Genomic DNA, 14437 nt, shown 5'->3' on the forward strand with positions numbered 1-14437 from the left:
AATTCAGCATGTGGTTCCTGCTCATTTCTAGCGCTGTGTAGGAAAGGATTTCCTTCATCTGCTTCGACGCATCCGATGTCCGAAACTTACATTTGAATGTTACCTTTGGTTTTCATGTGCCATCGTAGCCTATAGTACTTATAGTCAACTTGAGAAAGCGTTTGCCAAGCAGATCTTGATGGGCAAGTGACTGTGCTGTTGAAGTGCAGCTTCATCTACTGCAGTTTACATGCATTGTGCGCATTGGCTGGTCCGCGTTGCATTTGCCTGCCGCGCCACAGTGCACGCTTGCACTCATAAAGGTGGGACAAGAAAGATATGTTCGGCCTTCCTCTACTCAGGGTTGTGTAGTGCAGAGCAGAACCATCGCTCGTGCTTGAGTATGTATTCGAGCACCTGATGACCATGCAACGCATTGGCATTCTTGCAACAGCTCAAATCACCGAGAACAACAGGGACAATGCATGCCGAGAGAGACGCCCGTCAACTCGCAAATCAGGAGCGAGCAATGCGCCTGGCTGCTTAGGGACAACATGGCACAACTGAGAGATCAACAGTTGCGTACGGTTCTTCAATATGTGCCATATCCACATCGCTACCACTCTGCCGCCAGGTGCATGCATCATTTGCATAGGTACTATTTAATAGCTGCTAATAAAAAAATTTTTGTGATTATCAGCCCTGTGGCCAAGATTACTTTGAGAGTATACGCTAGGCATTTATAGTCAATTTAACCCAAGTGAAATTTCGTTGCAGTTCAGTTGGCCTTTACGCACTGCACATTAGGAAAACAACAAAACGTGTCTGGGCCGTCGAAGCCCCACCTGCTCTATGCATGTCAGTGTCTCGTGTCTCATGCGCAACGATTTGTGCAATGCTTCGCGTTACCTAGATGTCAGGCAGTTGAGTCTGCCAAATTTTTTAGTTTCTTCGGATCTTACGTTTTCTTAGCTACTACGTTTATTATCACATTTTTTTTCCCTCCAACATATCTATGGGGTTCTGCTGTATTTTGGTCTATAGTCTGTGGACATGTTAAAAAGCATCCGTCACTGAAGAGGACTAAGCCAAAAAGTGTGTACAGCAGGGCGAAGAGACATATACAGTAGAACCTCTTTCATTCAAACATGAGGAAACACTTGCTAATCCAGAAAACATGCGATTTGAAGTCATTAACCCTTTGAAGGTTTTTGCCGTACATGTACGGCGGCGGTTTTCTGTCCCGCAAGGTCTTTGCCGTACGGGTATGGTTTCGAACCTCCGTTTGAAATTTCTCACCATAGTGATGATGCGTGCTCACTGGGAGGTGCTGCCACCTCTTAGGACTTACAAGAAGCATTTGAAATTTGTGCTACCTTCTTGCGGAGATAATCAGAACTGGATTCTAGCTTCAGCTTGTCACGCAGGCTGCGGCAACACCCCTTTTGCGGTTTCGGTTTCGCGGCGTGATCACAACGGAGGCCCGTGAAGCGTGATCTTTTTCTTTGTCGGCACTCTCCTGCAGGGGTTGCGCAAATTGATTTCTGTCTTGATTGGCGCTGCTCTTAGCTTGTTGATCATCGCCGCTCGCGAGGTATTCTCACTCTCAGCGGCAACGCGCTTTCGTGATTTCGGTTCCGCCGCGTGATCGCAACGGAGGCATGTGAAGCGTGATCTTTTTCTTTGTTGGCACTCTCTTGCAGGGGTTGCGGAAGTTGATTTCTGTCTTAATTGGCACTGCTCTTAGCTTGTTGATCATCGCCGCTCGCGAGGTATTCTCGCTCTCAGCAGCAACGCGCTTTCGTGATTTTGGTTCCGCCGCGTGATCGCAACGGAGGCATGTGAAGCGTGATCTTTTTCTTTGTCGGCACTCTCTTGCAGGGGTTGCGGAAGTTGATTTCTATCTTGATTGGCGCTGCTCTTTGCTTGTTGATCATTGCCGCTCGCGAGCTATTCTCGCTTTCAGCAGCAACATGCTTTCGTGGTTTCGGTTCCGCCGCGTGATCGCAACGGAGGCACGCGAAACGGGATTTTTCTCTTTGTCGGCACTCTCATGCAGGGGCGGCGGAAGTTGATTTCTATCTTGATTGGCGCTGCTCTTAGCTTGTTTATCACCGCCGCTCACGAGGTATTCTCACTCTCTGCGGCAATGCGCTTACGCGAGAGGGTGCCTCAGACCTCTGCCCAAGGAAGCCGCACGCAGAGAATATGTCGTGTGTGCCAACACAACTCGTCGCTCCAAGAGGAGAACAGACACGCGTTTTAGGTGTGCAGAGTGCATAAGGCACTGTGTGTAGACCCGTGTTTCAAGAAGTACTACACTCTGAAATACTACTGAACATTTTGCAGTTCTGAGTGATGCCGACGCCAAAATACTGTTCCTAACTTTTTTTTTTTTTTACTATTTATTTCCGACTTTATACATTCTGTAGATTCAAGATCCGCAATAAAGTAATTTGACCACCTGGGAAAGTTTTTTTCAAAATAATTCGACCCTCAAAGGGTTAAAAGGTTTGGCGGACTTATCTGTAGTTACCATCTACATAAGCAAAGCGTTGCAGCATGAGACGCCGATGCGTGTCAACCTGGTCGAGACTGAGCAACCTGACATGCGCATTGTCAATTGTGCGGCTTCGCCAAGCTTATGTTTGCGCTCCTGGAGTTTGGCCTAGGTCAACAGTTTCTTTGGGCGGGCCATTTTACCTGGAAGTTTTGACGTTGAGGCCAACCTGTGTCAACCTGTGGGGCCTGAGTGGCCCAAGGTGCACTTTGTTGTTTTCCAACTATCGTGTAATGCTTTAAGACATCCACACGAAACCGAAACAAAATGAAGCTGGTAGGCACTGCTGTCATGCAAGGCCACCCGAGTGACACATGATGTTCACTTTGTGCCACCTGTAGCAGGGAACGGCATCCCATTTGGGTCATCACTTATTGGGTCATCATTTATCGTGAGTGTGCAGTATGTTTGCAATAGCACTAGGCCCCATGCACTGTCAAACAGCTAGATGAATGAAGATTAAGATGCTTGTCGCTACAGTGTTGACGACGATAGCTGTGAATGCAATGTATGATGTCTCGTGAGGAGTACCGGAAAAGGAAACCGAGTGCATGCGACATTTTTATGTGACCCGGGCGGGTGAGTACTTTGTGGAAGCTGCTGTGGTGGGTGGTTGCTGCTCTCGAATGTGCGCGTCTCTAGCGCCTTTTCATGTTTACACAGGTTCTAGCGGCCAGGAAACATATAAGATTACAGTTTGGCATTGTACTGAATGTTGGTGCCGAAAACGTGTGTTTTCCCGGAACGTATTAACCGATGAAAATGAACCGTAACTGGTTTGGTTCATATTTTGTGTCTCGATCATGAATGTTGGCGTTGAGAAATTGCACGAAACGAGAATAAACATGTTCTTAAATACAGCATATCTGTGTGGCTGGCTCCATCCTCGGTGTTCGAGCTTACAGATCTAAAGCAAGGTTTGGGTACGGGCTAGTTGGTATTCCATGGTATCAATCGTCACTTACAGCGCATGCATAGACGAGGGACAAAAAAGGACGACGAAGACAAGCGCTGACTTCCAACTGATTTTTATTATGAGAAACATACAATTATATACTGGGACACCAAGACAAAAGCGCCCCCTACAAAGCAACAACCCGACATGAGTATGCATTCAAAATTCATGACCTAAGAACAATGAGAGCGCATGTGCCACCTCAGAAAAACCAGTTCTTTGTCAGTTAATGCAATTGATGGCTTGCTAACTGAGTCACCATCGGCAATCGCTACTGCTTAGATGATAAGTCTGGTGCATTCATTCGATGCAGTCTGGTGCCTTTTTTGTCCCTCGTCTCTGTATGCGCTGTAAGTGACGATTGATACAGATCTAAAGCTGATCTCAATCCGAGTGGCAAGGGCACCATGCCGGCCGAATGCACATAAACTGAAAGCAGATAAAACCAGAACTGGACACAGAAGCGCCCTCTGCAAAGTGCTGCCACCACCATTACAATGCACAATGTAAACTTGATGGGCTCGGGTGCGATGACTTGCCACTGCTGCTGCCGCCGGAATGCAGTTGTATATTATGAGCGGTCTTTTCCAGATCTCACGTGCACTCCTGCCTCTAAGTGAGAGCATGATCTGAATTTACCAACCTAATATACTTGGAGCGCCTGATTTCAACCACCCAAATGTGCGCTAGCTTTTCAGAAAGCTCTACAGCACTTGAAAACGGTTGCCCAAATATGCTATAGTAGAACCATATTGATATGTTTTTCAAGGGACCATGGAAAAAAGAAGTAACAGCTGGGAAAACGTAACATTGAGGAAGGCCACAAATCGTCATAGAAAATTCAGAAACAGCTCTGAGTGGCTGCCAGTACAGTTATTAGACGTCATGGCACTCGTACTACCACCAGGGATGCCCCGTGTGTGCATTTGTATAGTTAACGAATGCATAGAATGTTCCGTGACAGTGACCCCTTTCCAATCTTGATATGCTTCACCGCATAACGTCTATTGTGGTAACGCTAGCTAAACAGAACCAGCAATTATGCAACGCATATTGCTGGTTCTGTTTTGCAGTCTTGCAGTACACAAAATAAATGTCGCCCTGCGCTTGGCGGATTTTGACCATTGTGCATGTTTCCTGGTAGGTTTTAAGTTCCGTTGCACACTTTTTCTGGTGCTTGGCCAACTTCTTTGTGCACATTTTCTCTTGATTGTTGTGCAGTGCCTGACTTGAGCAACCTCAATCTCGTATTGCACACTTCACTCACTTGTTTCAACGTTTCGGTCGCTTGCTGCTAAGTGTGAATTGCTTTTTGCGACTTAACAGTTGCTTTTTGCAAGATGCAAGAGCAAATTTCTGCACCACTATATTTGTGGGTCCGCTACGTTCAGATGTAAGGTAAGATACGGGAAGATTATAGAATGGCGACGTATCAAATAGAGACATGATACATGGGAGTCGGGGGGATTGAGTTTGGGACTGTAAAAGTGCAATGTTGTAGCTGGAAAAATGCAGCAGTGAGTAAAGTATCAACAGGGGTTCCACTGTGTAACATAGTGCAATAGAACCTCATCGGTACGTTTGATTCACATTGGTGACTCGCGGAGATCACACAGCCAAGTTAGGTGTATAGTTACCAGTTGCAAATGGTCATTTTGGTTGAAAAGTGAATGTTTTGGGTCAGTTGCTAGATTTTTCAGTCGTGTGACTGTGATCGCAAACCTGCTGAACCAGTCGGCGGTGCAGGAGCAGGACATATGTATAGGCTGACGCTTACTTTACAAGGCGATGGCAGCGTTAGCAGATGTGAATGGCATTAATTGTGAGCCCTGGTTGAAGGTGTTCTGTGTGGAGGTGTGGCGACTGAAAGGTTGCACTTACCAATGTGAACATTGGTTGCCGTGAGTCGCTCCTTGGTTGCCAGTTATGGTCAGTCTCGCAGCCTCTGTCAATCAGTGGTTTGAATGCTCCCTTCCTATGTTTTTGCGATTTTATAGTTTTCATGCTCGCGTTAGAGGATGTGGAAATTATACCCATCAGGTGGCTCGGTGGCTGTGGCTTTCTACTGCTGAGCGAGAGGTTGTGGGTTTCATTCCCTGACATTGCAGCTGCATTCTAATTTGTGTAGAATGGAAAAAAAAAATGCTTGTATCTTGAGTTTTGCATCTGCATTAGACAACTCCAGATAAGTAAAATCAATCCAGAGCCTTCAACTACGGCATCTCTCATGGCGTCGGTGTTGCTTCGGTGTTGAGCACCCTCGGTCAGTCATCAACTACCACACTCAGTGAGCTGTTTTTTTTTAACCAATTTATATGTTCTCAGGTCCAGTATTCTGGTGAGTATGTTAAATGTTTCGTTGGAAAATGGTTGGTGCATTTTTCTGCCAACTGTCGAAAGAGGGTGTCCATCTTACCCTGTAGTTGGGGTGGAGGCTGTGATGCAGGGGTGACACCCTTCTCACATTCATGATATGGCAGTGCAAAGAATGGATATAGATGAGAAAATAAGAGGTAACATGAGTACTGTCTTTCAACTGAAGGTTTAATGAAAACACATGAACTAACATATACAAAGCAGAGTATGCTGAAACAATCAAAACCATTTGAAAAAGCATGTATATAGACCCAAATGTGTAGTTAATAAGGATGATACAGATACAAGCACTTATTCTTTGTTAGAGAAAGGGGACTGACTTACAATTGCATCCATGCGTCTTGAGAGACAGCATTCTTGTTCCTTCTTTTCTGCTATGTTATATCCCAAGCACATTCCAACTCACCCAGTTTTTTTCCCTAGGATTGTCCTGCATCCCTCTGATTCATATGACAGACAGCATGCATGAGTAAAAAAATCTGCACGCTGTTTCCTGGTCTTTCCTTCAACCTTTCATCTGGATACTTGTACAGGGCCGCACCTCGTGAGTGGAAGCACCATGACTTCATCAGCGACTACTGTGGTGCATCCGCCGCAGCCCCTGCAGCAGCAGCAACAGCAGCAGCAGCAACAACAGCAGGTTCAGCTGTCGCAGCCGCAGCAGCAGTCGACGGCAGCTCACATAGGTGCCTTGTCGCTAGGTGCTTCTCCAGCTCTCGGAGTTGCCACCACCCTAGGCTCGCCATCTCCCCTTGGGGCTGCCAGCCCTTTGGGTGCCAACTCCTTGGCATCAGCTGTGGTGCCTACGATAGGTAAGAGATTCTGGCTTTTGTGTCCAAGTGCATTTAGTGCTGTGCTCAGTCTGGTACACGCTCATATTGATGATGATTATGCAGTCGATTCTGGATATATCAAACTCGAAAATCGAAGTATTGTCTATATCAAACAGTTGTAATATCCCTTTGAATATACCATGCAGAAGTAACCGATGTACTGTGCGTACATCGAACTATTCTATATTCTACTGCCACGAAAATTCAATTGCTATAGCTGATAATTGTTATAGTTGGGTTGCATGAAAAAAAAAATGGGTGATGGCAGTACTGTTCTGAGAAAACTATAAAGCAAGGTCACCACGAGTATCTCGCAATGCACTTCTCGCTGGCTTGCACAAGAATGCCCTAGGTCCATCAGCCTTGCATGCTTTACGCAAAGCCTGCCAACATCATTCTCCAAGGCATCCAAGTGCTCCACTTAGTGCAGCGGAAGGTTCCTCACAAAAATAAAGCCCCGGAAGGACTGAATCATCTGCTGAGCATCCTGTGAGGACAACATTGAGGCAGCCTGCCCTATCGCGTAATCACTGCCGTCGGCACCATCGCTATCTGATGCAAGTACATTCGAGGTGATTGCTACCTTGGTTAGAAGCACTTCGTTTCCAAATATATAGCCGTGTGCTTTCTTTTCACTGACAACGTCGTGCATTGCTGATGATCAGTGGGTGGATCAGACATCTTCTGTTTCGGTTGCGAGTCAAACGAGGCTGAGGAACCATGTGGCCAGGAACGATTTCTACGCAACCAACAAAAATGAGTGCAAGCGATTAAGCTGTTTGCAGAACTGTGCTGAGTGAGGAGCCAGAGAACGACATGCAAGCAACACAGTTGGCATGGTCCATTTGTGTTTCGGAGGGTGGCGTGACGTAGAGCTATGGGCACAGCCTATTCGTGTTTGGAAGGGTGGAAGGGTGATGGGAGAGAGGCACGTGGAGTAGGCTGTAAAATGTTTTCTGTTGGAGCAGCGGACCATCGTGTAGCGGCTCGAATTTCTCGTTTTCTTTTTTCTTTTCAAGGACTTTACATTTCACTACCTTTCGGCACGGACATCCAGCAGCCAGATTTCATGTTATAACAGATAATGCAGCATCGGGGCATTGTAGTAAGCGGCTTATTTCACTATGGAAAACATACAAAAGTTGACGGTGCAGCAGCTTCTCATTGTTATAACCGATATATTGTTCAAACTGGTATCGTTATAAGTGGGTTTGACTGTAGTACCCAGTGCATTACAAGATGGAAGTCACAGGAAACCTCTATCATGAGAAGGGGATCTAATAAAAATTTGTTAAAGTGCATGCAGAAGGCATTCTCAAGTAATGAACAGTAGTTTATCATTCTCATTGAGGAGAAAAAAGAAAAAAAAAGTACAATCAATTCATTTTACCAGCAGTAACCCACAGGCCAAAGCTTTGATGATAACAAGTAAGCTTCAAAGCATAAGGACTGCACCACAACTGATGACGGGGAAAAATGATGGGCATGTGGCAAGAGATAGGCATTATGAATTAGAGAGCCAATGTGGGAAGCTGTTATTCTAGTTAAAATTAACAGTAAGAAGTGTAGCAGGGCAGGTGATGTAATGCATAGAACAGATCATAAATGGTCTATTAAGAGCTATGGCATTCATGCCAAAGGAAGGGAGTCATAGCGAAGGGTGAAATATTAGGTTGAGACATGAGGTCAGAAAATCTGCAGGCTTATGAAGGAGTTGGTTGGCACTAGGAGGTCACCAGCAAATATCATGCGCTGGGTTGAAATAGGCTATCTGCAGTGATACACCGCAAGCCTTAGCAGCCAGCATACATAAGTAAATTCAGTCTGTTTTTGGTAATGCAGCTGTGCAATTGTTAACAGAGTTGAAAGAAATGCTCAAATTATTTTGTTATCTTCATTACTTCGTTGCATCGACTATTGCCCTTTACTACAACTTCAAACATGCAAAGAAGACTTCAGCTTCGCAGCCCGCTGAAACTTCTGTACAGCCACGTATGCAATAAAATTTTTGATAAAAGAACAGCAAAAGACTCTCCGGCATGTGCAACATGCAACTTTTTAGCACCTTACACGACAGCCTTTACGATAGCCTCTTTCTGTTCCAATGTGATGGTGTTTCACTTCCGCTTTCCACTTGGCTCACTCATACTGTAGTGAAACTTGCGAAAAAGTGACGTGGTTGAAGGGAACAGCTAGCACACTGCAATGCTGCAAACAAAGTTCGTCATGTTCGAGCAGCACGTGGTACACTGCATGGTGCGCCAACTGTGCAGCTGGGGTGGTATTCGTGGTCAGCCACCACAACTTTCGGAGATCGTTTCACTTTCGTGAGATTTCATGAACCTGTCGCAGTACATGGCTACCAGAGCTTAGCACAGTGCTACAAACACTGTCTGCTGTATATGCAGGCGCATTTGGCTCATAAAAGTGAAACTATCTGATCCATCATTCTCTTGTGGCCCCATGGCTCTGCTGTGTGAGCGCATGACTTGCCTTGGCCAGCTCATATGGGTTCCACGCAATCTCGGGGGTCATGCCTAGCTCCATTAGCCAGCATGTCACGCTGCAGTGGGAGAGAGATGTGGAGGCACTAGTTTTTAGCATGCTGTAAGCAAGCATCATCATCTATATGTGGCACAGTGCAGTTAGGCGAGGCCTTCGAGGTTGCAATTGCGGAGAGTGAGCTTAGCTTTGCCAGCTACGTGCTGCAGCAAGACAGAGGTGCAATAAGATAAGAGAGAAGTGCTGCTTGTGTGCAGCCACCTTGCAAGCAGCTACAGGGAGCTGTGAGAAATACCAGTGTTGCTCGATGGCGGGAATTTTGAACTGCCGTGCCAAACAAGGGCGGAACCTGACAGAAATTGATATGCTCGGTGTGCAACAGTCAGTACTTTTGGATTCAGAAATGAATCTAGTTTGTTATATCCATTGAGAGAACAAGTTCACTCCATTAAAATTAAGTTTTAAATACACGGACCTCTATGATGATTTCGAGGGGAATTGCATTTACTTCGGTATATCCATGTTGTTATAACGAGGTTCGAATGTACTTGAAGCGGGGCAGTGCTTGGACATCTGATGGTATCTGTATGACATCCATGTGAGCTGACAAATATTGTTTCAAAATTTTACCAATGCCTGAGTGTCCATCCCACTGTCTTGTGCAATAGGTGCAGCAGCGGGTCAAGTTGTCAGTGCAGTGCCTCTTGGGACTGGTCAGGCGACGCCTTCTGCTGTTGCTGCTCCTCCTCCGCTGGGTAGCACACAACAGCCGTTGGGAGCAGCAGCTACTTTGGGCGTAGCCTCACCGCTGGGCTCAGCAATGGGCTCCGGTCCCTTGGGGGCCACGACAGTACGCGCACCACTCATGGTAGCAGTGGACTCAATGAGCAGCCGACAACAGCAGCAACATCAGCACCAACACCAGCAGCAACATCAGCAGCAGCTAGTTTCCCACGGTGCTCTGCACGCGCAGCCAACGGGGTTCACGTCCACAGGTATGTACACTTGTACAGTCTGTGTCGACTAGGGAATATAGTCAAACCTCGATATAACAAACACGGATACTGCGACGAATTGTCGGATACAACGAAGTAAATGAAAAAAAATGGTCTCACCGTCATTACAGTTGTACATAACAAATATTGGGTATAACGAAGCTGTTTTTGTGTCATATGCAGCTTCATTATAACAAGGTTTGACTAATCCTCATCGTCATCCTAGATGCAGTTGCACAGCCACATTAGGAAGCTCTCCAGATCTCAATCTCTAATAGCAATAGCAAACATTAATGACCTACTGTACAGGCTTAGTGGTTGTGGCATTGTGCATGTTGGAACAACTGCAGTGGAACAGAACAGGGAGCTGTGTGGTGGAAAAGGAACTAAGGTGCTACAAGAAGCTTAGTTTCCGGTTTCACCAGGCAAGTCCTGTTCGCCTAAATAGGATGGGAACATTAGGGACATGTGCTTACCTGAAAGCTGAACATAGCATTATGACTGTTTCTATGTTGTCGTTTGTGTGCAGGTTTGACAGCACATAGTAACTCGGGAAGTGATGGTGTGGTCACTTCTCAGCCGTCTTCGGCGCCTGCGCAGGCCTACAGCTGTGTGACACCATCAAATCTGCTGTCACCTACACACAGCTCAACACCACCGAACCACAACACTTCGCCCCGTCCTAGCATTTTGAGGAAACGGACGTTTGAAAGGTAAGCCTTCCTTTCTTGTTGCTCACCTGGCGCCTGACTTGGGGCAGCTTCATAATAGTGAGAACAGCAGAATTTCTGATGGCTTATTATCAACACACTACTGCTATCCTCAACCAAAGCTGCATAGTGAGCAAAGTTATCACAATGTCTGTAATATATCCCACAGCATGTTTTGGCTAGTAGCAGTGTCTTCAAGCATATCTATGAATATTTGTGGTAGGCTTTTGTGGGAACCCATAGTGAAAGAGCTCATGTGCGATCAATTTATTTTATCTGCACAGTACAATTCACTGGAGCACCAAATTAGTTTCTCGAGATTGTTTATAGCTCAGTTTTGACACAAAGACCTCAGCGATAATGTTTTACCATTATATGACTACCTAATTCTTCACACTAAGCACTTTTTCACCAGGAAGTGGATTATACATTATGTTGTTTTGAATACCTATTGGAAGTTCTTGAACCAGCTGTGGTTGCTCAGTGGCTATGGTGTTGGGCTGCTGAGCAGGAGGTCGTGGGATCGAACCCTGGCCACGGTGGCCGCATTTCGAGGGTGGCGAAATGCGAAAACACCCGTGTACTTAGATTTAGGTGCATGTTAAAGAACCCCAGGTGGTCGAAATTTCTGGAGTCCTCCACTACGGCGTGCCTCATATTCAGAAAGTGGTTTTGGCATGGAAAACCCCATAATTTAATTTTTTTTAAGTTCTTTTAAAGACTGGACTGTAATGTGCAATAATCAGAACACCCTGTGCAAATAAAATAATAGAAGTGTGCAAAAATTCATACCAGTTAGTATTTGATTTAATTTAATAGGCATTTTTACTATTCGAGATATTCAAACCTCCAAAAATTGCTGTTGTCGGGTTTTTAAGTCAGCTTCGCTTCAGTACAGCTGTGTTATGTGGCGAAGAATACAGATTGTATTGCGGTGAAGCATAGTAGCTGGGCAGTGAAGCATATCAAAAGTAAGAAGGGAGCACTTCACAAGGCCTGTGCTGGTGCTTATGGCTACCCGAAACTATCAGCTTAAGAGCCCACACTGTGATGCCTCTTCATGCATCTGGGCAACACCAGCCACCATGTGGTAATGCCTGTGTCTACTGCTGATCTGGCCAAATGCTTGAAAACATGGTTTCGAAACTACAAATTTGACCAAATAGCAAGCTTGGCCATGTTTTTAGACCCTCGTTCTAGAGTAGTTGACTACCACCAGAATGCTTCAATGGCAAACTGGATCAAAAACCTGGCTTTAGCAAGGAAAACTTCAACACCAAGGAACCCAGATATGTCCTCAAAAATGAAAGCTTCTGAAGAGGCTCCTTCCATATCATTGCTGTCAAGACTTTGATAAGCTCATCAACCAGCAGCAAGTTTGTCTTGCTTGTGGCAGCAATTTTCACTGCCGCAAGCATGGGTTGAAATATATGTGCATGATGAAGTTTTGGGCCAAAAAGAAGATCTATGCGAGTGGTGTTGTAAGCATGGTGCCCACTGTTGGCTTGGCTTTCGAAGAAGTACCTGCTGATACCAAACACTAGTGTGTCCAGTGAACAGCACTTTTCGGTGTCTGGAGGAATTGTAACATGCAGGAGGATGTTGGTGCTCCCTGAACATGTCGGGCAGCTGTCCTTCCTTAATGACAACATTAAATAACTGCAGTTATGATACTGTCAAGAAAAAGCATTGTACCTTAAGAATTTTCTTGACCACAAAGCATAATTTTTCTGCTCGGTATTTGCTGTGCAAAAAATGTGTGCGTGTGTGTGTGTGTATTTTAACTTCTGGTTGGGTAAAAATTGCTATTTTGCAATACCTATACTATTTATATCTGAAAAACAATAGAAAAATAGTTGATTCGATTTGAACTTGGTTTTCATTATTCAAATTCACTTCAATATCGAAAATTTAATATTTGCACACTCCTATAAAATAGGCACCACTGCCTGAGGAGTGAAATTTTGTTGTAAACCATACTTCATTGTTTTGGCTGTTCACTGTTCTCACATTTTATTTTTTATTTTAGTGCCCACCTGAGTGTAAAGAAAAACCTCATGGCATCGCTTCCTGGATCGGAGCCTGCCAGTCCTCGTTCTGAAGCACCTGCATCACTTTCAACTACTTCTTCACCGAAACCTGCAAGGTATGCTCTAGGATCACCTTATAGTTCGTTTTGCAAAGCACATTATGTGAAATGCTGCAGAAATGTAGGAACACTGATGGTTCCTCTCTATTCTGCTGAATGAAATGCTGGTGTCAGCACGGGGCAGTATTCTTGGACAGTCACTTTCAGGGATACTTTCACATTTACAAGATTTTGCGTAAGTAGTGCCAAATGCATTGGCATCTACAGGCGACTGCATTACTGGTGCTGTGCTACGACGACATGCTTGGCACCGTGTTAAAGTCTTGGAGGCAAAAAAAAATTGCTAAAAAATATTTTTTAAAATGGTGTTTGTGTAGCTGTAGGTACATAAATCACGTAACTGGTGGCTACTGTAGCGTCTGATTGACCTCCCTACCTTTCCTTCCTTCCTTTCCCTCCTCCTTCCTCCTAACTGTCTAGCAATGTAAATATTTCAATATTTTTTGTTGTAGTATTCACTTAGAAATGTGTATTGTTCCTTTTTATTGCATTTTCACAAAACACAAATTTTGGGCTTCGTGCATTCTTTCCGGAGTGACGTTATGTGAAATGCTGCAGAAATGTAGGAACGCTGATGGTTCCTCTCTATTTTGCTGAATGAAATGCTGGTGTCAATACGGGGCAGTATTCTTGGATAGTCACTTTCAGGGATACTTTCAGGGATCGACCTATATTCCGGTCCGACCTATAGTCCGGTTTTTACGGTACTTGTGATACTTTAAAAGTGTTCCTACCATTGTGGACCTTATGCCTCCTAGTATTGAGCTATGTGCCTAAAGCAATATTTTGGCGAGTAGTCTTTGCTCCATTGTCCCTGGAAACAATAGAAATTTATTTTTAATTAACTTTGGGACTATTGTCATATTATAAAAGTGATTGCATACTGCTAATAAGCACGAGAAGCTGAACAGTATTGTTCAGTTTTATTAAATTTGGTTCAAACAAACCTTTAAAAAAAGGCTTTAAGACCGAATTCTTCCCTTAAGAAGGCTGTCACTCATAGGTGCCTCACCGAATGCTAGTCACACGAAATCTTGCAAAAGCAAGAGTATCTTCGAAAGAGATCGTCCCAGAATATGCTCTGTGTAGGGGCACGCATAAACAAAGCAATAAATTGTAGATAAGTCAGTGAGCAGTTGCCAAGAAATAAGCGGACAGTGTGCTAGGCCCATTCAGTGACATGTATTTAGTATCCCACCATTTTGAGCACATGCACTGCGTTTTTGCCAAGTTCAAATTCTGGAAGACCAGCCTTAGATAAAGTAGATTGAGAAGAACGACACAGATTTGGTGTGACTCAGCACCAGATGCATCGGTGCAATTGGCCACCGGCGTTTCTGGCACTGTGCCGAGCTCACTGTCTACGCACAGTGCCCGG

General features: G+C 44.9%; 1 protein-coding gene across 3 annotated transcripts in view; it reads left to right on the forward strand.

Annotated features, from left to right (window-relative positions):
- Nucleotides 1–14437, forward strand: part of LOC135914650 (histone deacetylase complex subunit SAP130-like) — a 612247-nt gene that overhangs the window by 540920 nt on the left and 56890 nt on the right. For all 3 annotated transcript variants that reach the window (XM_065447584.2, XM_070532047.1, XM_070532046.1), the window contains exons 15-18: nucleotides 6404–6682; nucleotides 9874–10200; nucleotides 10730–10913; nucleotides 12940–13056. In XM_065447584.2, the coding sequence (XP_065303656.1) occupies nucleotides 6404–6682; nucleotides 9874–10200; nucleotides 10730–10913; nucleotides 12940–13056 (907 nt within the window). The remainder of the gene's footprint in view (nucleotides 1–6403; nucleotides 6683–9873; nucleotides 10201–10729; nucleotides 10914–12939; nucleotides 13057–14437) is intronic.

Source organism: Dermacentor albipictus, chromosome 1 (assembly GCF_038994185.2).
Source record: "Dermacentor albipictus isolate Rhodes 1998 colony chromosome 1, USDA_Dalb.pri_finalv2, whole genome shotgun sequence".
Lineage (NCBI taxonomy): Eukaryota > Metazoa > Arthropoda > Arachnida > Ixodida > Ixodidae > Dermacentor > Dermacentor albipictus.